The sequence below is a fragment of the Gasterosteus aculeatus genome, chromosome 17 (assembly GCF_964276395.1).
Source record: "Gasterosteus aculeatus chromosome 17, fGasAcu3.hap1.1, whole genome shotgun sequence".
Classification (NCBI taxonomy): Eukaryota; Metazoa; Chordata; class Actinopteri; order Perciformes; family Gasterosteidae; genus Gasterosteus; species Gasterosteus aculeatus.
The window spans coordinates 21,281,956-21,306,490 of record NC_135705.1 but is presented as its reverse complement, the minus strand read 5'-3'; the positions used below and the strand labels follow the sequence as shown (position 1 = coordinate 21,306,490).

At 47.8% G+C, this 24,535-nt stretch overlaps 1 protein-coding gene across 22 annotated transcripts in view; it reads right to left on the bottom strand.

Moving 5' to 3' along the window:
* The window catches only part of itpr1b (inositol 1,4,5-trisphosphate receptor, type 1b), a 55,627-nt gene that overhangs the window by 17,512 nt on the left and 13,580 nt on the right, over positions 1-24,535 (bottom strand). For 3 of the 22 annotated variants that reach the window (XM_040205008.2, XM_040205010.2, XM_078092464.1), the window contains 31 exons: positions 23,306-23,405; positions 23,067-23,227; positions 22,847-22,988; positions 22,607-22,765; positions 22,346-22,518; positions 21,905-22,024; positions 21,629-21,820; positions 21,253-21,504; positions 21,038-21,179; positions 20,794-20,947; positions 20,075-20,268; positions 19,846-19,978; positions 19,654-19,708; positions 19,387-19,552; positions 19,084-19,251; positions 18,910-18,981; positions 18,695-18,832; positions 18,426-18,551; positions 18,150-18,350; positions 17,765-18,016; positions 17,369-17,494; positions 17,061-17,189; positions 16,060-16,180; positions 15,767-15,951; positions 14,597-14,745; positions 14,322-14,433; positions 8,031-8,160; positions 6,551-6,735; positions 1,801-1,984; positions 1,341-1,603; positions 422-622 (listed from right to left, as the gene is read on the bottom strand). In XM_040205008.2, coding sequence (XP_040060942.2) covers positions 422-622; positions 1,341-1,603; positions 1,801-1,984; positions 6,551-6,735; positions 8,031-8,160; positions 14,322-14,433; positions 14,597-14,745; positions 15,767-15,951; positions 16,060-16,180; positions 17,061-17,189; positions 17,369-17,494; positions 17,765-18,016; positions 18,150-18,350; positions 18,426-18,551; positions 18,695-18,832; positions 18,910-18,981; positions 19,084-19,251; positions 19,387-19,552; positions 19,654-19,708; positions 19,846-19,978; positions 20,075-20,268; positions 20,794-20,947; positions 21,038-21,179; positions 21,253-21,504; positions 21,629-21,820; positions 21,905-22,024; positions 22,346-22,518; positions 22,607-22,765; positions 22,847-22,988; positions 23,067-23,227; positions 23,306-23,405 — 4,885 coding nt within the window. Of the gene's footprint in view, positions 1-421; positions 623-1,340; positions 1,604-1,800; positions 1,985-6,550; positions 6,736-8,030; positions 8,161-8,885; positions 8,934-9,411; positions 9,448-13,168; positions 13,205-14,321; positions 14,434-14,596; positions 14,746-15,766; positions 15,952-16,059; positions 16,181-16,512; positions 16,540-16,970; positions 16,989-17,060; positions 17,190-17,368; positions 17,495-17,764; positions 18,017-18,149; positions 18,351-18,425; positions 18,552-18,694; positions 18,833-18,909; positions 18,982-19,083; positions 19,252-19,386; positions 19,553-19,653; positions 19,709-19,845; positions 19,979-20,074; positions 20,269-20,793; positions 20,948-21,037; positions 21,183-21,252; positions 21,505-21,628; positions 21,821-21,904; positions 22,025-22,345; positions 22,519-22,606; positions 22,766-22,846; positions 22,989-23,066; positions 23,228-23,305; positions 23,406-24,535 lie in introns of all 22 variants that reach the window. The other 19 variants (XM_040205003.2, XM_078092455.1, XM_040205005.2 and 16 more) reach the window with 15 other exon arrangements.

The window sequence follows — 24,535 nt, the reverse complement described above, 5'->3', positions numbered from 1 at the left end:
GGCAGCGGTAGAACAACAAAGCATAGATGGCTCTGACTGTCTGACTAGAAGGAACACGAGCCGTGAAAAATACATTTAAAGCCGTGCAGATATTTGTTATAGGGGCTTTTCTTTAAGTTGCTAAAATAAGTTCTGCCCTCCAGCAGTACGTTGCTCTTCCTTCACACCACCATCATGTGAGAGGCCATGCAGAGGAAAAACCCTCGCTGCCCAGTCGGCCTGCAGGGCTTTAGTGCTCGGCAAGATAACGCCGCACAAATGACTTCCACTACTAAAGAGGAAAAGGGTCTCTGACACGAGCAGAAGATCTTTCTGTCTCCAGCATTCGATAAGAACACAGCATTCACACAAGTGAAAACAAGGCTCTGTAGAGTGACTCTACACACGTGCCTTTGCATGTTTGTGTGTGCAGATGCATCACCTGGTTCTCGTGACAGGGACCCTGGCAGTACTCAGTCAGGCTCTCCACGGTCTGGTTGATGAGTCCTACGTTCTTCTCATTGATGTAGAGTCCCAGCAGCCCCAGTCCGCCCGTGGTGCTGCCACAGATGCAGTCCAGGAACTGAAGCGTCTCACACACCAGGTTATAGTTGTTCTTGTTGTTCTGGTTGCGCAGAAAGTTCTGGGGATGGAAGGAGATGAAGCTCACGCTGACTGTGGTGCAACCTCAGGACCAACGTTATTCCCCCTGGTTTTCAGGACAGTGCAGTGTCTTTGTACTCGAGGTATGTGCGATGCAGATCAGGGTTTCCACTTTAAAGCACGTCAGCGCACACAGCCAGAGAACACAAAACACCTCAAGGAATCGACCGTCCGCGCCGCTTCTCCTGCTGGTCTCAACGGACGGCGCCGAGCGCTCAACCAACGACCTTCAGTGAGGAGCTGCGAGGGTTTGAGGTGCAACAGTGGGAGCAGGAAGTGTTCTGTCTGGTCTGCAGAATCTATCCCTTTCACCAGCACACTCCTCATAGTGAAACCAACACACACCAGGTTTGGAAACGGCTGCATCAGGACGTTCTGCAAACGGGGCCTATTTTCTCCGCGGTTTCATTTCTGCGTAACCGAGTGTGGTGACAGAAGGTCGGAACATTACAATACATGTCATTCCAAGCGATTTACAATAAGTGCATTTAAACCATAAGGACACGAACCCAGAAGAACACGACATCAGCATCAAACAAGCCGGTTTACAACTCGCTACAGATAAGACATTACAAGTACAATGTAAGTGCTACAGTTTGTTTTGTGTTTTTTAGTCAAGGGAGTGTGTCTTTAGTTTGTTCAGGGGGGCGAGGCGGGAGGGTGGGGGTTGCTTGGGGGTTCTGGGGAGGACGGCTCACCTGCAGTTCTCTGTTGTGGTTCTCACACAGCAGCTGCATGAGGCGCAGGATGGGCTGCATGATGGTGATGATGACGCTCATCTCGCCCTCCTCCTGGCTCTTGTCAGGAGTTGGGACGGGCGTACCGTCGGCGGCCGTCTGGTGCTCCTCGGCTTCGGCCTCGCGTCGGTAGGTGGTGAAGGCCTTCTTGGTGACGGCGGAGGCCTCAGCCAGCTGCTCCTTCACCTCCTCGGTCACCACTGCCACCAGCAGCACGTCCTTCACTGAGCACAGAGACACGGAGTTACATGCGTACAGAACATTTTATACACATCAATAAAGGAAATATAAATACTGTAAAAAAATGATTTTTAATTAAAAAAATAAAATGAATATCTGTAGAGAGCACAATTTGTATTCAAACAGTCTAAATTCCACGTTCACACAAGATGACAGAGGTGGATTTTCTGGCCATAATCACCTTTTTTGCGCGCTGGCGCGTCTTTGTCAGGTGGCTCTTCGTCCTTCTTCTTGCTGCCGAGGTCACTGGTGTTGACCGACACCGTGGCTTTGATCTCCTGCTGGGCCAGCTTCATGCGCTCGTAAAACACCTTGAAGAATTTTTCGGATTTGTTGTCTCCAGTCAAACGTTCGAAGAATGACCGCTGGATAAAAAAAACAAAGAGAGGATGGTGAATATTACATTTATTCCACTTTTTTGGTGTTACACCAAACAGTTACTACTGGTTGTAGTTAACACACCATGTTCTGCTCTCTTGTTTTATCCCTAATGCAGATTGGAGGCAAAATCAACATGTTACCAGCAATGTTTCCCCTTTGAACAGAGAACGGGGTCTTGAAAAGTCTCATTTTCACATCATTGTCTCTTTCGTGGTGTCTGCGTAGCACAGATACAGAAGCTTCCTCGAGGTCTCAGCTCGCGCACCTGATTTCACACCATCTTCTGCACACCACTGCACCCTGAGGACTAAAATACCTGCAAATGCACAGCGCAGGTAACAGCAGCTGTGGAAACAGCGAATTTGCCTCACTTGATTGCTGACTTTTCAGCTGTGCCTCAATCACAACGCGATTCAGCGCCAGTCAGACATTTGTGAAGTCGAGGTTTTGCCTCAATACACGGAGGGCATCTAGTCTGAAAACCTTGCACGGAGATATTGTTTATTCTGCAATGGGCTCATATGCTCCGTCCAGTCCACAATCCCTCTTTACATAAGACCTGTAATCAGCTGAGTGGTTCCAGCGAGGGCACACAGCGCTAACGCCGTTACATCAGCACACAGAGGGCGAGCAGTGCAGAGGGGAAAACCCTGCCCTACTTTCCAGCGCCAGAGCGCCACGACGCGAGCGTGCGGTGTGAGCGGGGGGAGGGTCCGTAGACGGGAGGAGCGGTGCCGGTGGCCCTGGTTATCGCACCAATGGATTCTGGGGCGGTTTTGAAAGCCTATTACATAAGACTGGTTCAACGTTCAGCTCAACTTCTCCAGCTCAAGTTTCCAAAAGAGGGGAAAGACATCCAGCGAAACAAAATACAACCTTCTTCCTGCGAGGACACCGATGACCAATGAGATAAACTCTGGTGGCCACTTAATGTTATTGGGCAAATCAGAGTCGTCGTCCTCTTTCATGCAGCAGTTAACCATCGCTTGTTTTCCGAGCTTTAACGTGTTGTTGTTTACGAGTCATCCACCCAGAGTGATCTGATTAAGACAACAGCTCCAGGGTAGCAGCTTTACAACATTACCATATTAAATGGATCTCATGACTACGGCTCTAAAAACGCAATCTCTGCACAGATGTGAAGGGAACGGTTTTGTTGACACTTGTTGTCACACAATGAGGGCAAAGAGGAACAACATGCAACGATCAGACAGCTGAAGAAGGGCTGAGTATCCCAAGCACGAAGCCTCAGAACCTGTCAAACACTGAAAGCGGGCCTCAGCTGCTTGCAGCGATTGGTTCCCCTCGTACATGTTTTCAGACTGTAAGTCAGGTGACATTCAATGGTTGCTGCACAAATGCAAGAAATGCCTTTACGGATTCTTCAAAGTAAGAAGTAAACTTCACTATCTGCGCTAAAGGGGACACGATTACCACTTTCACAGAAACTGGTTTTGGACCTTTGGAATTCAGCCTCCAGTTCTTGACGTGAACTGGGAGTCACCTGTAAAGAAAATGGTCCCTCGGCAGGGGGCTCGTCCCCCAGAGGTGCTCTGCCTTCAGGCCCCCAGCGGCTGCCACTAATGTTCAGCACGACTAGTAGATCCCTCTGCGACTCTACACGTTTAACACGCTGGCACAACCGGGCCTCCGGATTACTGCCCCGCCCCCATGTGCTTCTCCCTCAGCTGCCCCCCTGCTCCTGGCATCCACACGGGCCGGTTATGTAAGGCCTGTTTACACCACCAGCTCTCCCGTGTCCCGCCCGACACCTTGGCGAGCGACAAAGCCCTTCCTGTGCTCATTGGAGGGCCTCGGGTGGCGTACTGCCCCCCCCCCCCACCCAGCTGGTAACCACGGTGATCCGCTCTGTGAAGCCACGACAAAGCAACAAGCCCAGAAAAACTATCCAATGACTTCAACAACAACGAGAACAGTTTGGGAACGCAGTGATGTCGCTGCAGGATCGACGGTCTTAAGCAAACGACATGGTGAGTTTTAAAAGGAGAACCCCCCCCACCCCCCCCCCCCGGGTAAAAAGAGAGCTGGTGTGTTGATGACACGGATGCCTGGAAACACACTTTGCAGAAGCTTTTTAAAGCTTTCCAAGAGGTAGATGTAATGTGAGCATGGCCGGTGCAGATGTGGGGGGGGGCTGGCGTGCCACAACAGGCCTATTGTGAAAGAGCGGTGGCACCTGTTGGGTCCTGTAACAGTTACGGATCTGAGGTCACAGAGACGGTGTTGAGTGGATGGATGGAGGAGCTGAGCTTCTCTTCCATAAGACACACGCTCCTTCTCCAAAGGCTGCTCTTGGAATAAGCTCTGCAGCCTCTAAATATATCTCCAGCACTGTGAGTGTGCTAATGTGGTGCACACATGAGAATGCAAGACTGTAGATTTGTGCATGTGATACGGTCTATGCACGCCACCTCTGTTTGAGTTTCACTATTGGTCTCGAGCTGAACAACAACCTGGAGGTTGTCGTGAGATTCAACGTGTTGACTTGTGTCCAATGGTGATGGTTGTTTATGGAAAGTCACATCAGGTCAAAAATTCATGAGCCAAAATAGCAGAAGAACATTATTCTCTGTTAAATCACTCAATTATAAATCTGCCGTTTCTTTGTGAAGTATTTTAGCCCAAACAGCTCAGCGACGGCTGGATCGGCTGCTTGAAGCTACCGGTGCTAACAAAGCTAACAGAGCGAACGAGGGACGTTGGATTAGAGGGAAGCAATGAGCATATTACATGTACTGAGGGACAGCGTGTCCCTGCACTGGAGTTATTATCTGATGCACAAAATAAAATCCTATTTTCCATCTTAGGGTGAGAATATACAAACAACATTTCTTCACCCACTAATAAATATGTATTGATGAGTTTTGCTCTGCGCCCAACATCTTCCACTAGCATCTCATCTATGCTGCTTTTGTTGGTTGGCTAGACAACGTCCCCGGTTTACCTCTCGAGAAAACAAATAAACAGACTGCTCGGAGCATCAGGGGGCATGTTGTTGTCAAGACAAACAGCCTTCTGTCTTAAAGAGAGGCAGGCGACCCGTCCTCATGCAACACGGGGAAACGTGGTGCGTCTGCTGATCTGTTAAGTGAATCCGGACAAACACGATTGCTCAACAAAGCCCACTTGTCTCCCTCGTCCCGGACCATGACGGAATGACTAAAGGACTAAAGGCCGTTAAATTCTGACACAAGCTACATCTATATAATTGTGTCTCCTCATTCTTTCCGCCAATAAACCTCAAAGCATATCGAGTTGACTTTGATTCACAACCGTAAGGTGAGAGAACCGCCTCATCCCAGTCGCATGTAAATGAATTGTTGGTACCTGTGAAACGCCAGCATTCACATTGATAAGACGAACGCCGACGTGTGGTGCAACACAAACACAAAAGTCCCACAACCTCTTCAATATGCACGACACAGGCTACGTTCAGGAGACAATGAGCTTCTTCATGGTGCCCTGAAATGAAATGACAGCTAAGTGGACAAGTCGCTGCGCTGAGGCCGAAGGAAGCGGAGCACAGGAGAGCTACTGAAGTCGATGGGATCTCTCAGGAGGACGCAGCTGACTGGCCGTCATTAGCCGGGCGGCGAGGCAGGTTGCAGCTTATGTAACGGTTGAAATGTTTTCTTTGTGTTTTCCTGTTCAGTCAGAAAGGAAGCTTCCAGCGAGTTACTTTTACTGGCAGATATGCTGCATAATTACACTTCAGTAGTGTGAAAATAGTGCACTTGTTTCTATTCATAAAATCCTCACAATGACAAAGGTGAGAGCAAGAATGGGAAACGAATCCAGGATTCCCATCTTTTGTCAGAGCACTATGCAAATAGTGGTCTATTATGCAACAGGCCTGTTCATGCAAGAGAGCACAAAACAGCTCACAGGCAAAAACCACTAAACCGGAATACACCGTTAGACGGCTTTGAAGCAGCAAGCACTCGCACGCCTGGTCCATGCAGCATATGGGAACACACACACACACACACACATATGCATATGTGCACGCACGCGCACACTGGCTGATATAATGCAGTTTTAACAGCTCCCTTCTCCTCGTCACCTGCCTGCTGTGAGGTTTGCAAAGAGTTAGCGTTGCCTTAGCAACCCCCGGCTGGCTGTGGGGCGGCGATGGCGCGTTTGGCTGCACAGCTTTGACCCCCCTCACCAGACTGCGGTTCCTCTTCCATTCGGACTTCCCATTCTCCTCTACGAGGCCCAAACTCACTTTTTCTCGCTGCGCTCAAAAATAAACTCACCTTCAACTCAAATGTCACTATGTTCAAACATGCCAGATACTCAGCATGTTCATTTCACCCCCCCCCCTTGAGGCTGAGTGACTTGAATTCTCCAAACCACAGCTTTGAACCCCTGCAGATAACATCTCCACGTTGACATTCTGCTCGTGCCTCTCTGAGACTAATGGTGTTTTTGGTTGCATTTATTTGCACGCGATGTGTGTGCGTGCAGGACCTCATTAACACATCCGCTCTTCCTCCACGCTGTCTGCGCTCTGCACCTGCACTTACCTGGATGACCGTGTTTCCACCCTCGAGCAGAGCGATGGCCAACAGGATGCTCTCCTGGAAGATGCGGTCGCTGGTGGCGTTCATGATGAGATCGATGACCAGATCGGACGCACCTTCTTTGTCCAGGTGGCACTGGACCTCCGCCAGACTCAGCTCGCCTCGACCTCCGACCCCAGAGCTGACAACTGTGGACACGGAGGGGAAAGTCATCTACGTCGATGCTGATGTGTTCCAATTTCAGACTATTTATCGATCATATGAAATGACTAAATGCTTCCAGTACACTGCAGGCTGAATGCAGTATGACGAATGCCTTTATCCAGAAACAAGGTCCCTGCATCCATATCGAACTATAACCCACCTATCAGTAAATACATGGAATACACACGTATAGTTATTCAATTCAATCAGGAGAAAGCTAGACTTGCGAATTCCACTGATCGCATTATTGTTACTTGTTTAGATTGTAAAAAAGGCCATGGCAGAACCTGTAGCCTGCTCTCCTGAACATATGGATCACCCTCCATACGGATTTTCACTGATTTTCACTCACAAAGCAAGAAACGTAATGTAGAGAGTGAGCCGAAGCCACAAATGAGATCACATGTGTCTGTACTCCACAGAGATCCTTTAGCTCCCACGGCCAGCCGGGGCAGCGTGGTGAGATAACAGCGCCCATCAGAGCCGTCTCTGGCTGGGCGAGCCAGTGAATCAACAACACGTCCCGTTCTGGACGGCGCTCGGCTCGCTGGTCGCCTGGCAACAACACGGCCCACGTTACGCTGAGGAGAGAGTCAGTGTGCTCAGCAGCACAGCCGCGGTCCAAGGGCTCAACGGAGGACAAGGCCGTGGCTGTCAATACAATTACTGCTTTTTCATTTATTTTCCTCATCTCTAAAGCACCGCAGATGAACCACGAGTCATAGCTGACAAATAGACACGTTCATGATCTATCACATGAGGGATGACAGACAAACACATGTGTGATGAACTAGTTTTTAGAAACGGTTTTCTCTGCATGTGAATGAACATATGCACAAATATAAAGTGCTGTGGATTTACATTGTGGATAAGCAACGTTTGCCGCTAAGCATTGTCACTATGACTATTCATTGTAATCTGTGTAAGAAACATTTCCGACATGAGAGGAACCTCCGCGTCATCTTTAACATCCTGTGAAATCCATGCAACCAAACGTCCGCCCTCTTTCTTCACTGAGACGTACGCAGATACAAAAATAAGAAATAAAAAAGCAACTATTTTATTTTATTATAGTTTGGTAAAAGTTTAAATGGATCGACTAAAAGCTAAAAGGCCTCATGTTTCTTCTTTTATTAATAGCTACAATTGTTGGCTTGTAACGTTTCCCAGCTGACAGCTGCATGATTTTAATCCTTTGTGCCGTGTGCTGAGCATGTTGCAGCACTGACTCAGCGTTCCAAAGTAAATCGTATCCTCTGTTCAGATGCATTGGACACACCTGTAGGCGACTTCCCCGGCGCTCCTGCAGCCAGCGGCCCGTTGTTGAAGGCCGTGAGACTCTCTCTCCTCTGGCCTGCCTTCACGTTCCCGTAGTAGCGGTTGACGAGGATCTGCCGCAGAGCTTCTCCCTGACGTTGAGAACGCACGTTAGGAGATGAAGCCCAGTGAAACACAAGTGGAGCTGGAACACGAGGTCTGTGCTAATGAAGCTTTCCTGGAACATTAATGCCTGAAACGCCCTCAATCACAGCAGTGGTTTGAAACCCCGCGTCAACAAGGCAACAGTGTTGGGCTGTGAAAGTTTGCATGGTCACCTCTTTGAACTAGACAGCAATAAGATGGATTCGGAATTCCTTAAAGACAACGTTAAAATACAGCTAAATAAGAGGGAACAAGAGTAAGAACGTGAAAGCGTTAAAGGCCCATCAAACGTAACATTTCCCTCCTTACACTCACGCTTCTTTTTGACATTTACTCTCTCGACCTCAGTCATTGAGGTTTGTTCCCTCTCACATCTCAACAAATGCTCACATTCGGTGTTTTCCACTATTGGTTTTGACGCTGCGCGGGTCAGGGGTCAGGGGTTAGGGGTCAGGGGTCAGGGGTTAGCGCTCTGGGCGGAACACGTCACAGGCCGACGGAGAAGAGAGGAAGACCCAGTCGACATTGATCCGTTGACACGCCGCGCATCGCATAACTGACAGGGCGAGCGGGGATGAACGGGTGAACGGGTGAACAGGTGAACAGGTGAACGGGTGAACGGGTGACATGCAGAGGAAGCAGCGCGCCTGTGAGGGCTTCCCAGCGGTCGACCATCACTAGGATGGAGGAGGAAAGCAAACGCAGTACCTACCCTCCTCTGATCATCCAGTTGCTTCTGCGGCTGCGTGGGATCAAGCTCCTTACAAAGGTGAGGCGAGTTAGCAGAAAGCAAATAAAAGGTCGGAAAGGAAATTAGAAAACAATATGTTGTTAATACAGTGCAAATTAGTTCCTCCACTAGCATGCAGAGCCAATTAGATGGTGCAGTTAAGAGGGAAGTGGTTGTGTCAGGGAAGATGCAAAGTAGTGCGAGGCTGCGTGCAAGGAAAGAATGATATTTATTCTAAAACATAAACCTACGTACAAAGAGGATAGATGGTCACAGTCCGATGACAATTATTTTATTGTCACAGGCAAATTATTTACATAAGAGAATGACAAGCAAAAAAAGGGAGCAACTGACACACACGCACTGTGTATTAATCTGGCATCTGAGAAACACCTCCCCCATTACTCCCCCCCCCGCACCCCTCCCCCGGAACCCGCATTAGAACCAGGAGATGATGGGGAGGCGGGACATGAATATGTAGGTCATTAGCTGCGGGGGTTAAACACACCTCAGCAGGGACTTGAGGCTCAGGTGGAGGTGCCAGCTGATTGGAAATAAAAGGATGATGTTAGTAAGAGTTGGAAGATGTTGAATTAGTTACGTTGCCTTCAAAGAGTCAAAACCTCCCTACAGGCTGCTGTTCCCTCGTGTCTCTTCTGCTGCTCACCAAGATTGCTGTCACGTGCACAACTGCACTTCACACCTGTGCGTGACTTAAAGAGCCGGGGACAGAGACGCAACCTAAAAACCCTCGCTGGCATCGGACTGCTGAGCAGTGTGGGGCAGGAGGCGTGTTGGGACCAGAAGCAGAAGCTCTGGGGGCTTCGCCACAGCGGAGACCCGCTGCACGGCTGCGCTGTGGTGCGTTTAGTATTCTGTGGTTTGCTGTTCACCTCCTTCTGCAAAGCGTTGCTGCCTGTCACTCTGCAGGACATGAAATGTACGGATACGAGACTGAGCCGACCGCCGCTGACGACGTGCATTCAGCTTTAAACTATTTGTGGTTCAGAACATTTCGTTTGTGTTAGTTACACTTTCCCCCCCAAATATGATGAACAACTACTCAACTCAACAGTGAATGTTAAAAGAGCCATTTGAGTAAAAATGTATCAAATAGTATAACAGGAAATATCATTTGTTTATAGCCTCGGGCGAAACTAAACTGCTTATTTTACCCACAAAACCCAAACACACACACGCAGAATAAGTCACTTTGGACCTGGACATCCATCATGGCACCTTCTGTCACGCCGCTTCATGCTGATTCAGGAATTCCCCCCTCGTACATCGGCGCACTGATTTCCACAGAACAACGGAGATGCAAAGCTACACTTCTACCACCTTCCTTCTAATGCAGGTGGAAATTAAAGCGCTGGTGGGACATGATAACCGTTGATGTCATCTGACCTCATTCGCCACGTTATGTACGTCAATGGGTCGCTTTCCATTTTATGGGTATAGAATATGCGTTATTGTTGTAAGCATCAGCTCTGCTTCTTATGCTTGCAAGCCTGTGTAATAAAACCTCCAGAGTCGTTGCACGTTGGAAGATCTTGCTGACCAGGACATTGAGAATCAGTGGTGTTTATCGCGGCCTCACCTCGAAGGGGAATTCATAGAGGAAACTGTCATAATCAACGAAAACAAGCCTTCAGCCACAAACTCCACACTCATGTCTTCCTAAAGCCCTCACCCCCGAAAGTAAACCCCCCTGCCCCACTGCTACGGCTCCTCAGAAACATCTCTGCTCAACGTCGATTACCAGCAAAGGTCACAAATCAATGGAGGCTTTAAATATTCCAGGAAAGCGGAAGAAAGGAGGGAAGCAGATAGTTTGCTCTTGTGTAACCGCCCTGTGAGAGCTGCCTCCATCCCAACAGTCCAGGAAACTGGGCCAGCTGCAGCGCCCCCTGCTGACTGACTTCCCCCACAGCAGGATGAGGCAGGACAAGAGTCTGTCTGAGGACACTGTCCGTGAGAGGGGGGGGGGGGGGGGGGGGGGCAGCTGCATAGGTAACAAAATAAAAGCACGGCTGAGAAAGTGAAAAGGACAAAAACTAGAACATTTGCCAAAGGACCAAAGGAGCGGCTCGGATGCTTGTGTAAGAGGAAATAAACTAATCAAAAAATCTCTAGCTAAACCGACAGTAATTGTCCACGATGACACACACGCAGAGACAGACAGAGAGACCTTTATACAACCCTGACTACGTGTTTGCTTCTCCTCAGCGGACCGCCACAGCCAGACGGAGACATCATCTCCATCTGACAGGCAAAGACGCCCGCCGAGGGACAGACAGACACATGCAGTGAATTACATGATCGTGGGGGCGAGAGTCCCCCCCCCCCCCGTCCCCCCGTCCCCCCCAACCAGGCCCGAGCACTTGATCACGTTTCTATTCCTGGAAGAATTAGACAAGCGCTGTCACACACACACACACACACACACACACACACACACACACACACACACACACACACACACACACACACACACACACACACACACACACACACATTCCTCGTGGGTCGGGTCAGAGAGCTTCACGACGTCCATCTTGCACGGCGTTGGTTAACACGCGTGTGAATGTGAGTGACACGTGTGAGCGCACGCCGGCCCAGTGGGCGGAGGGAGTGCTCGTGCATTCTTAAGAGGCGCACGGGGGGAGTGGAGGAGACAGAAGGGCTGGTTTGTTTTGTGGAAGCCGGGGATTTCCACCGGTGGCGCGCTGGAGGAGAAAGGGAAGGGAGGGGACGAGGCCGACAGACACAACACTCTGGAAAGACCCTTTCCGACAATCTGGCCATTTCCCTGCTGATATGTTCACTTCCCTTGATGAAGTGACTGGTGGGTATTGAGTGCTACTTTCCTGCTGGCAAAGATTCCTTCTGCTCTGACAACGTGCGCTTTCCGTTTTGACAAATTGACCAATTTCAAGAAAAGAGAAATGTACACATCAGTGTGTTCTGGGTCACACACACACACACACACACACGCACGCACACGCACACGCACACGCACACGCGTTTCCTCGGAGCTTTGGGTATGTAACACACAGTCCTCCTCAGTGGACAAAGTTTAGTTAAAGTTAAGTAAGAAAGTAGGTCAAAGACAATCCAAACTAAATATGAGCAGTAAGAGGAAGGGATCACGTTTCGTTTGGCTTTCGTTATCTGGTCTGAATAAAGAGAACTGCTGCTCTGAATCACAAGAGACTGAAGATGAATGTTTGATCAAATCTACAACTGAATAAACTTAAAACTACTACAAAAACCAAACTCACACCTCGTTTAAACGTTTGCAAATGATGAACATGTTAGTGTGGGAGGTGTCACCCTGTGACATCTGCTCACCAGGAGAAACCGGTTCTATCCACTTCCTTAAGGCCACAAGGCTCAACCACACAGCCACCCCCCCCCACCGTGTTACTAGATCTCTGCTGGATGAAGTTTCTCCAGCTAAATATCTCTCTTAATATACCCCCCCCCCCAAGGCTTAGAACATGATCTCCCACCAGCACCCACCATGAGGGGCTGAGCGGCGTGTAGACTGACTGACAATGAGAATAGAAAACATCTCTGTGACGTTGATTAATACTTCTGATCTTCAACTCGAGATTAAGAGATGAAATCAAAAATACACAATATTCCCTCCCACTAAATCTGGAGTGGCCTAGACGTCCAAATGTAGGACTCAACCCCAGAAATCCTCACCCGGTTACTGACGGTGAGTAGATCATGATTTGGTCATTAGTTGGTGCGGTCGAGATGGAACTCGAGTGTGTGAGTCCATAAGTGTGTTTGCGTGATAAAAAAAAAGAAAAAGCAAAAAAATCCTCTCTGTCCCGTCACGGAAATTTCAGAACCCAAAAGTCCCGCACAGTTTGTGAGGAGCAGCGCGAGCAGCGCGAAGAGGCCGTTATGGACGCTGCATTACAACAGACAGGGATCATCACTAGTAGTGGAATCCGTCTCCCTGCATTAACCACAACGTATTCACTCAAATTAAACTCCTCTAAAAGCGCATTGCTGCACTCCAGGAGAGAGAGTTGTTAGTACACAACTATAAACAGGCGTAACACACAAGCGTATCGCACAATGGGAACTAGACTTGCTATCAGTGAGCTACATGAGCACATGGAGCGTCTACAGACACACAACAGGGAGCGATGGATGAGCTACTGGAGGGACTACGAGCACGTCTACGTCCTCAGTGGAGACGAAACCAGATGGAACGACACAAAAGGAAGTAAAGTGATCAAAACCTCAGCAACATCCATTTCATCATCAAAGGCAATCAGCTGCAGGAGAAAAGTATAGAGAGGCAGAGAGTTAGTGAGGCAGATTAATGAGTTAGAGCTCCGTCTCTCACTCACACACACACACAACTTGTTCAACAATTACCAAGATCTACTGTCTCCCTTTCCATCGAGCTGGAGATCATATTTAGGCCGTTATTTCTCACTAAAGGACGACGGGATCGAATATTTACAGCTGTGTTGTATTTTACAGCGAATCTAGTTTGGACTTTTTGAGCCTCCCGTCATCACAAAGACAACACATTGACTGAAATGGACGGTGTTGCCAGCTGAGCATCCTCTGCAGGCCACAATCTCAAAAAAGGTGTTTCATGACAGGTATCATCATTCTTTTTCCAATTAGCGTATTTGAACGGCTCGTGCTCGTGCGCTGTTTTAGTGCATCAATTTAAGGATTGTTTTGTCATGCTTTGCTGTAAATACATGTGAGCTTCATGTAATATTTTATTTCACTTGAAACGTAATTGGAATACGAGGTGTTTCTTACACAAAACAAATGACCCGTAACTGTGTAATAATGAGGTTATTGGGTCATTCAACTGTAGTAAGACGCCACAGAAGACCTGATCAAGTCCCGTCGTTTCGTTAAGGCTTTCCTTTAAAATGTAATTCAACTTCAAATTTTCTTTCTTTCTTTAAAAAAAATGTTTTATTCGATTTCAAATCTTTGCACGTATGATTTTATCCTTTTAATGACTGTTTTTTTTAAATCTTTCAATCAATGTTCCTAACGGTTTGTAAATCTGCTTGCTTCCCCCTGGGGGATCAATAGAGTACTTATCATCTTATGTTTGGGTGCTTTTAACGGTTTTATGTGAAGTTGAAATGTGCTTTACTAATCAAACTGCCTTGCCTTTCGCTCTCATTAGTGGCCAATGACGTCATTAGTGAACCTGGAAGATGGTCAAAGCATGTGTGATGTTAATAGTGTTAATAATGTTGCTCCAGTTATTTGGTCCGATTGCTTGTGAGGCTCTTTCATTCCACCGCTTTGGTCTCCAGTGCGTTTGGTGCAGTGGGACACGGACTCGGTCCGGAGATGTCACTCAAGTGTTTTATCTCAACGGTGGCTGAGGACAACCAGCGAGTGATGTTGTACCTTCTCCCCGTAGCCCCGGTCTTTTGTCATCATCTCCCTCAGCGTCTGCAGCACTTTGATGCAGAGACGCTCCTCGTTCTCCTCCAGCAGCTGTTTGGTGTGTTTGATCAACCTGGTGATGGAAAGAGAGACAAGTGACCACGACCACCTAATGATCCTGCAAAGACCTCCATGAAACTATTATGTGTAGTGTTCATTTATTTCATCAAACTTGCATTGCTTATGCGACATACCTCGTTAACTGGCAGAATAAAACGTCTAACCTCTGGACTTACTTGGATATGAATCCTCCACTCTCACATTTCTTGCGTGCTTCTGTGTTCTCGGGGAAGAGCAGCTCTGGACGATGCAGAACATCCACCAGCACGGAGAGCTCAGCTTGGACCAGCGGCCTCAGCCGGTCCTCCAGCGCCGACACGATGTCCTACACACAACAGTGGCCTTAACAGAGAGTTCTTCCACACAACACAATGTTTACAAGGGGAGTCGTCACAGAATCCAATGGAAGCAATGAAAAGGCTGTTCTATGTAACCGGTTGACATGTTGCACCAGCACACATGATGACGTGTATTCACTCATTAAGACACTCGGATTGGATGATGAAAAGACACAAACGACTAGTAGACTCTTTGAAAAGGTCATTTCTAGTTTGGTGTCAGACTAGGAATGTATTTCACTAAGTTTAAATAACAAATTAAGCTTTCATTGGGGTCCTAACGAATACCCTGTTAAAGCAGAAATTACAGCGGAACTGAACCACGTGAGAGGTTTTACTGGACTTCCAGTGAATACGCAGTCATGCGTTACAAGGAAATAGGGTGTAGCAGCTCGTGACTAAAATCGGGTTGTGGTTAGAAACCACTTTTTCTGCAGTCTCGGCATATTACCACAAAACACATGCACATGCCCCGTTTGTACCCATTAAACAAAAACACTACAGTGAAGATATGAAGACAGCCGGAGCTGAACAAGCACGTGTGCACACAGAAGGAAACACGGTTCCAACAATTCTCAAGAAGACAGAAATAAGAAAACATGCAACTATAATTACACACAAGAGCGGAAAAGAAAAAAGGTTTATAAAAAATAAAAATCAAAACATGATCAGAAGAGCGCCAGTTTAAATATTGAGTGGTCAATGTAATGAATTACGTCATATACATGAAATAAATATATATTAGTACATGTAAACTGTATACATTGGATTCATGTGTAATATCAGAACTGTATCTTATTATATTAATAATAATGTCAATGTTATAGTTAGAATACGCATTTAGATGAGACATTATCAATTTGATTTCTTTTTGTGTATTTAAAAGAAATTTGGCTAATTTATATTTATTTATTTGATCATAACCAAAGCAAGCGCAGCTGCACAGATTGTCCAATACTAATTTAATAAACAATTCTAAAAAGTGTGGAAACGTGATATGCCACCGACCTGTAGCCTCTCAATGATGTTCCTGTAGTCTTTGGAGGAGGTCTGGCCCGAGTCCCGTCTGGTGGTGTTCTTTGCAGAGAGTCTCCAGCTGAGGATGCTCTTCTGCACCACATTATTGGACTTGACAAACAAGTTGTTCACCTGACTGTCCAAGTCCACCGGAATGGCGATGGCTCTGCTCTTAGCTGGGTAGAGGTCAAACGGGTGGATATTTATATTTAATGCCTTTACCGTGTGCCACAATGCCATTTAGACAATAATAACTCGTGGTCGGCGTCGGCGAGGTACCTTACCCACGTCGGAGAGAACTTTAATGCAAGCTTCCACCGAGGCCTTCTGAACAGGGTTCAGCCAGTTACAGTGGTACACCCTGAAGACCCCTTGGAGCAGTTGCACAAAAACTGGCTGACGGGTCTGGAAGACAGAGAGCAAGTTAAAAGACTAAGAATAAACACAATGAGAGAGAGTGAGGAATAAACCCAAAGCTCATACTGCATAGGAAATATGGAGGAGAAAAACTGGGGTTAAGAATTTAAGAACCAACAAAGTGACTGTTGTGTTTCCTGATTATGTTCAACCAGAAACCCAATTAGTGCTGGAGATGCGAGTGTGGGGATACTAGTGCACCTAAGGTGGAGGTGTCTACAGCTTTGGGGCCTGTTGGCCAGCTGATTGCGATCACCAGACTGCTGTTTCCAACAGACGTCATCCATCAGCTGGCCACAGACCCAGAGAACAATAAATACCTCAGTTATCTTTCCGAAAATGGCAGCCTGTTGCGAGAGAAAGAGGGTCGTGACGTCATCATATATTACCTCAGGTCATACAAAGAGGTCATACAAACCTCAGCATCATTTATAGGACTGATGAACACAGGGTGTCAGCTGTAATACTACATTACAACGTTACTGTACGAGGGAGTGGCTCTATGGAGGAAATGGTCCTGATTTTCTGGGAAAGATGACGGGAAGCCAAAACATCAAAGTCTAAGAAACGCAATGTTGCATGACTGCATCATCTGCACCACATCCCGGCAAAACATTGAGCAACACACCCACACAACTGGCAACAGCAGAGTCTGTGTGCTGACTAAGCAACAAGAACGTGAAAACCCACGCATGGGAGATACTTCTTAGAACTCCCGTCGACAAAACGGCCAAAAGGGTTGGGAAGCGAAACGTGGGGGAGGGCCAGCGTTACTTACATACATACGGCGAGCCATCTATTCAGAGGGAGGAAGTTTAAACTTTAGCATGGATGCGATGTGCACATTGAATGCTATTCTCCAGATTACCTGCAGGCTTGTGCTCTGGTCGGAGAAAGGAGAGCTAAAGAAACATGTGACGATGCTCATGACCGTCTCCGTTACATAGCGCTCCAGGATGGTGTCTGCATGCTTTCTGTCACTGGTGTTGTTGCAAACCTAGAAGAAGAGAAAATATGTGAGCGTGACGCACAGCGTCCTGCAGGTGGGAGACCGCTGACACTCCCTGCTGTGTTCACGTTATCTCCCAAACACAGGGCGGGACGTTCAGACGTTCCCCCGGCCTCTACTGATCGCATGGCCTGATAACGCTGGGTCACATTCAGCTTGAGGCTTACCCGACAGATGTCCACCAGGAAGTTCTCAAACAGCTTCCACATATGGTTGGAGGTGTAAATCTCCTTCATCTCCACCTCCGTGTCCACGTAGCAGTGGTTCAGGAAGTTGATGTAGGCGATCTTCACCTGTGGGGATCCAAACGCTTGTGAGGCATGTTGCTGAAGGGTGAACAGAACATGTTGGACCTTCTCTTATTAGCTATTACCAGCTTTGTTTTCAATTGTAACAGGAACTACCACGCAAGTGCTTTTGAGTACACTGCCATGTGCCAAGACCATTGGGCAGTGGGATCACAGCAGTCGGGGAACGGACCCCTTCCCTACTTCCTACCCCCCAGTTTACAGCATCCTCTTCTGACCCTGTGGCTGGAGACAATACCGAGCTACTGTTCATACCTCGGGGATGCAGTCCTCATGGGTGACGACCCGCACGATATCGTCCAGCGGCAGCAGAGAGTTGCACTTGATCTCCGTGTAGACGTTCTTGCCCTCAGTGCAGACAGCAAGCAGTTCTACCAGGTGGATGTGGTACATTAGAGGGCTGTTTTCATCCATGCGATCCCGCTCTGAACGCATCATCTGGACCAGGGTCTGGAAGGAGGCGCGGTCATTGTAGAAGACCAGGATGTCCTCGCCCGAGTTCACCAGCTGAGAGGGGAAGAGTCACGGGAGATTAGACGGCATCGGTCAATGGGAACCCTCATTATTCTGAATGTGAATCCTCTCTGTACGAGGCGTTACTGGCAGTTCTTTTGCCTCGTGTAGAGAGCATAGAACGGACCTCGGCCATGACGATGTCCTGACACTTCTTGATGAACTTGCTCTCGGCCTTCACTATGGTCTGCAGGAACTTGAGATATTGGACGTGTCGACCGTGAGTCTCGGTGCAGTGGACAAAGTGCTGAACCACTCGTTCGTTGATCTCACTGCACAGCTGGAAGTTGTTCATAAAGATGTGCTGCATGGTGACTGCCTCTAGAATCTGAGGGAGTTGGAAATGAATAAACATCAGGCGTGAAGTTTGTTGGCTTTATTGGATGAGGCCAGTACCACTCACCCCTGGGTTGAGGAACAAGTTTATGTGCTTGTGAAGAAGAATCTGATTCTGCTGATTCCCTGCACAAAAGTTCTGCAGGAACTCGTGAGCCTGTTTCATGATCTCCTGCATTCGGACATCTTCGCCCTAATGCAGAGAACATACAATGGGACAAGGGACAGTTCACATTGGTTTAAGAGGCGTTGTGTGAGATACGTATTCAGTCTATGTCCTATATACATATTCCTGATTATTCTGCAGTAATACGTCATTCATTTGCAGTGTTGCACCTTCTCGTAGGGGATCTGCAGTAGCTCCAGCACCACACTGTGAGCTCCCATGTTCCTCAGTAGCCTCTGCTGCTGCTTCCTGCTCTTCTTCCCTGAGCTTCCCTCCTGGACACACAGCCTGCTGAGACGCAGGAGAACCTGAAAACACACAGCAGGAGGGTTTCAATTCCAGGCAACAAACATGTGAACACAAGATGTTACAAAGGAAAGTTCACCTCTTTCACAACCCTGTAGTTATAACTGCTGGTGCTTTCTGACTTCTTCTTGTCTGATCCAGGAGAGTCACCCTGTTAAACAAGCAATATGGAGAATATGTCTATTACGTTTTATAGTGAGGCAAATTAGGTGTTTAACAAATTCAAATCCTTAATGTTTTCATCACCTCGTACCTTGTTTTTGTTTTCAGACTCTGAAGGCCCTTCTCCGTCCATCCCGTCTTCCCCTTGCCTCTTATACACCCACAGTTCAGACTTCTCTACAATTGAACGTAGCTGGTCCAAATCTGACTTGATCTGCTTGTAGTTGTCCACATCCTGACTGGTCACCAGCAGCTGGACCTAAATGAAGGCGAAGAGGGTTGAGGTGTAGATCTGCACCACCTTTGAGTTCTTCTCGGAAATCCCGACATTTATCAGATATCGTCGTGGCTCTTGCGAATCCAGCAGGTGTCAGATATGTGAGGTGAGGCCTACTTGTTTGAAGGCCATGAGGACCTCCTGCCTCTGGCTGAAGTGTCTGAAGAGCAGGTGAAGCGCTCCGGACACGAGAGGAGGGTAGTCGTGCATGGTCAGGTGCAGCAGGACCCTCAGGAAGGTACGACCCCCGTGGTCATCCAGGTCCAGCGGAGTGTTCTCCTCACTACACAGTCATTGGAGTAGAAATGACATGAACTTCATCTGGCCTCATGTTAAAGCAGGATCTCGTTTTATCTTAAAATAGCTCAGCAGGCGACGCATTACCTTCCTCCAAAAATCCCCTCTGCCTGCTCCTCAATGTTCTCAAAGTCAAGATTTCCTAGAGACATAAAACCATCAAAGAGTCAGTTCATCAAATAAATCCAGTGGACGGGTGAATAGCAACGGCGGAATTTCAAAAACTCTTCCCAGTGTCTCTGCTCAGTATGACAGTGAGCCAAAACCATTCCATCGTACCTGGCATCTGACCCGGGGCGTTATTGGTTCCATTCTGACCGGAATCTGCTTGTGGGTTGTTCTCATCAAACTCTCGCTTGAAAATACAAAGCAGGCAGGAGATCCTGTAGTCCAGCCTCACATTCAGAATGAACTGAGGGAGGATATACGTGAACAAGAGGAAGTCATGATACAAATAAAACACTAAGCGTTGGCTGACGGGGAACAACGGGTTCTCCTGATGTCCCACCTGCAGAATCTCGATGACTTTGAGCTTCGTGTCCATGACCATGATGTCTTCTCGTTCCGGTTCAACCTGTGCTTTGGCCACATCTCCCTCCGGCTGATGCGCCGGCGCGGTGGGCAACAGGCCGCCTCCCCGCAGGACCACCTGGGTCATCAGCTCCCCGACGCCGTGGATGGACTTCATCACGTTACTGCCAGCTACATTACGGAAGCAGAGCGATGATGTCATTCAAACCCAAACCAACCAGGAGTATTTGTGTGGACTCGTCTCACGTGTATTTAGTTTGGATATACAGCAAAATAAAAATACTCAATTGAACAGATTACGTCACTTTCACAAAAGGTATTTTGAAATTATGGAAATAATTAATATCTTATTTGTAAGCCAGGAAAATGTTCTTTAATAGATGGAAGAGTTATTTGTAAGAGTTCAGACTTATTGAAGTGGGGTTGTCGGGGTGTTACACACAGTCGAGTACCAGCATTGATGTTAACACTATATTCAGGAAGGAAACACACCAACGTGCCGTCTTCAAAAAGACCAAACACAAACCCTTTAAATGACCTGCAGGTACCGTATGTGAGAAATGGAGCTTGAGCAGCATTTGACTGAATAAATCAGCCCTTGAATAACTAGAAAGGGAACCAGCAGCTAAATCACCAATGAGAAGATCGACTCAAACGTTCTTCACCGATCAAAGCGAAGCCTTACGGAGTGTTTACCTTTGTTGTCCTCTCCCTTCTCTATCTTGGTGACTGGATAAATGGTGTTGACATGCACACAGTCTAAAATGTTCAGTAAGATCTTGGTCAGTCGAAGCAGGTCGCTGAAGTTGTAGAAACCAAAGTAAATGAGGTTCCTTGCCAGGTTCACTACCTATGGACAAGAACATGCAGAACCATGATTCAGTTGAGTTAAACCAGCGTGACTTCTCATCGGATGACACCACCCACAAAGCAGCAGTACCTCAAAGGTGAGCTTGTTTTTCTCCCTGTCAGTGAACGGAACGTTCTGTGACACCACCTCTCTCAGGTAGTTCTCCACAAAATCCATCGTGAGGCAGAACCGTTCCTTGATCTCATCTCTGGTGGTTCCATCGTTGTCATAGCTGCTTAATAAGAGCAAAAAATGAGCCAGGGACGCGAAAGTCCATTAAAAGACCACGCGTGGGATGAACTTACTCGTCGATGGCAATCTTGGAGGGAATCTCAGACCAAAGACGGGCATATTTGACAGGCGTGACCTGCTCCTGAGGGTCGCGGTCCACATGCATGTGCAGCATCAGGCGGCAGAAGGATGCGCGCAAGTCAAAGGGGAGGTCCTCATCCGACATGCAGCGCAGGATCAGATCCACATCCAGCTGACCAGAGATCTTGTTGATGGCCAAGTACTGACGATCCAGACACATCCGGGCAAAGAGGTTCAGCTGGCACCTGTGAGGCAGAATTAAGCCAGTTTGGAATCATTAGCGTTGTCCTTCCTTTTTCGTGCCGTATTCCATATCCGTTGAAAATGAAATATACGCATATTGTATGTCCATAGCCATAGAAATCTCACCTGTAGTAGCTGACCACCTCCTGGTCCTCCTTCTGGCCCTCCTTCGCATCCTGAGCCAACTCCCTGACGCTCTTGCTCCGGATCTCTTTACAATTGTCTTTCCAGAAGAGCCAGACCTCCTCTTCATCCTCCGGCTCTACTGGACCCTCTTCATTAGTTATCGTCTCAATTTCAAACCTCGACAGGACCAATCTGGTGAAGGGCATGAGAGTTGTTTCTACCGGCCCCTTTCAGATTAGTAAAAGGATGAAATATGTAGAGCAATAAGAGGCTAACTTGGTTTCGATGAGGATGTCACCATTGATGGGGTCCAGTACGGAGTTGCAGATGAGCTCCTGTGTCACAGGGATGGACTTCTGCATGGACACGCAGAGGTCCGACAGGTAGTCCAGAAACCTGGGCGGAGAATACAATAAGTTGGATTATTCTTATTAGTATGGAAGCCCATATCCTCCGTCATGATGGATAACACCGTCCCGTAAGTCAGAACAATGACAAACCTTGTTGGAAAGACTGAGTATTATGAAATATGAAATATGGACGGTCAATTCAGACGTGTGTTAGGAAGTACAAGAAATACTTTGCTCGCCCCCCCCTGTCCCCCCCTGATCTCAGAAATCCTACTCAGAATCTTTAACAAAGCTCATGCACAAGCAGCTCCCCTCATACGCCTCTGAAGACACTAACATTCCCCAGGAGCCTTCCTGAGAGCCTCACCTGGGCTCCCGGTTCTTCCTCACTAGAGTCACAAACGTGTCTATCTCAGCAGCAGTGATGTGCTTCTCCAGCAGCTTGCGGTTGTTGTGCAGCAGAGCCGTTATCGTGTCTTCTGCCAGCACATCATATCCGATCTGCTTCTGCATGAAGCGGAATTGTTTGGCTATGTATTCCTGCGTGGACAAGGAAAGAGGGGATGATGAATGCCAGGAGAAGGCCGCGGCGTGTGGAGGTCTCAGCGGAGCCGCTGAGTCCACCGACCTGGTTCTTCCTGTAATCCTGCTGGGAATGCCGCAGCACCCTGTAGCACAGCCTGCAGATGTGTCTGAACGGAGCGTGGCGCTGGTCTCCGAGCTCCTCCAGCCGCAGCATGGGACCATCGCCGCTGTCGGTGAAGGGGGCTTGGAGGAGTTTGAAAATCTGAAATGGAAAATCCCCCAAAAAATCATACACAATCCAAACCGATCAGTCCAGTTAGAGTCTCTGGGCTTCAAGTCCTACCTGCTTCAAGATATTCTGCTCTCTCATGAGTTTCTGTCTTTCTCTGTTGGGTTTGTTAACCATGATTTCCAAAACATCCTGCCCACTGTTGGGGATGTCCACCACAAAGAAAACTAGATCCTCCAGGAGCTTCGTCACAAACCTGATGAGCCATACAAAAAGCGGTAAGACTTCTTCTCAGGGAAATGCGGATTAACGGGTAAACACATGGTAACTGTACCGTCTTTCATTTTGCGTAATGGTGCCTCTTTCAAGCTTGCCAGCGATGGACGCCAGCACTTTACTCGCATCGTTGGCAAAATCCAAATCCCTCACTTCTGCTGGTGGCACCGGCACGATGGCAAAAGCTTCCTTGTCCTCTTTTACTGCAGATGTTCCAATCTGGAAAATTCAGTTGTTTTTAGATTGCTGATTAGGAAGCGTCAGGCGTGCGTCTTCAGCTCAGCGCGAGCTACTCACCCGTAACATCACCGGCTTCTCCTCCTCTTTGTCGATGGGGTTGTTGGTGCTGTGAACCCACGTGTTGGTGCACAAGTGTCTCAGCCTCACGTAGGAGCTCCTACAACAGAGGCACACAGAGGAAGATGTTTTAATAGTTAATCAAGCTCCGGGGAACACGATAAATTGGCCCAATGCTCTGAATATCTGATTAGTAATGGAGAATTTACATATTTGATCATTTCCAAAGTAGCGGGCAGCAACGGCCCCAAATACCTCTGAATTGTTTTAAATGTGAAGACTAGACGTGCCAAGACAAGGAATCTGGGCAATTTCTCAGTTTTAGCACTATTTACACTCGTGTTTGAGTATCACTAATCACAGGAACATTTTAAGGAGGTCAAGTGGGCTCACGGAGAAGGAACTTCCATTGTTGGGTTGATATCGTTTTTCTTGAGGGCACCGAGCCAAAGACATTCATTACGTTGACGGAGGACATTCGTGCTTCTGATGAAGCCTTTTCATTTCAGACACACAAGAGTTTCCTCCAGAGCCACTCTCATGCCAAACATGATGAAGCCAGAGAGATATCAGATATCGAGATATCAATCTAACTAGGAAATGCGATCAGCACATTCCTGAGCTCTGCAGAATAACACCTATTAACATTAACAACACTGGCATGGACTTCTCAGAGCACTAGTAGCAGTGTTCAATGTGACTAACATGCATAGAGATATACAAGTTATATTGTTGTAATTTCACCACTTTAATAAATCTTCATCTTCTAAAATAAATCTACATCTTCAGGGAAACAGTGTTGTTAGGAGAGGTTTACAAAGTGGGAGGTGGGCTCCCCAGGAGGGAATCTACTGGACCCCCTCCAGGATGGACCAAGTATGATCCCACCTGGAGCTGATCATCCAGACCTTTGAGGTGCACCTCTGGACATGTGAAGGTAGACTAGGATCACATGACGGGGGTCTCCTCTTGGACGCGATGAATACCTCCACCATCACTCACAAACAATCCAACACTCCGCCACCATCTTTCTACGGTCTCATAAACAATGATGGTCTGATAGCAAATCAACACCTCTCACATCACCAAGACGATTCACTGCACGTTGCATTTAGACAGCGTGCATGTAGACAGCGTGCATGTAGACAGCGTGCATGTAGACAGCGTGCATTTAGACAGCGTGCATGTAGACAGCGTGCATGTAGACAGAGTGCATTTAGACAGTGTGCA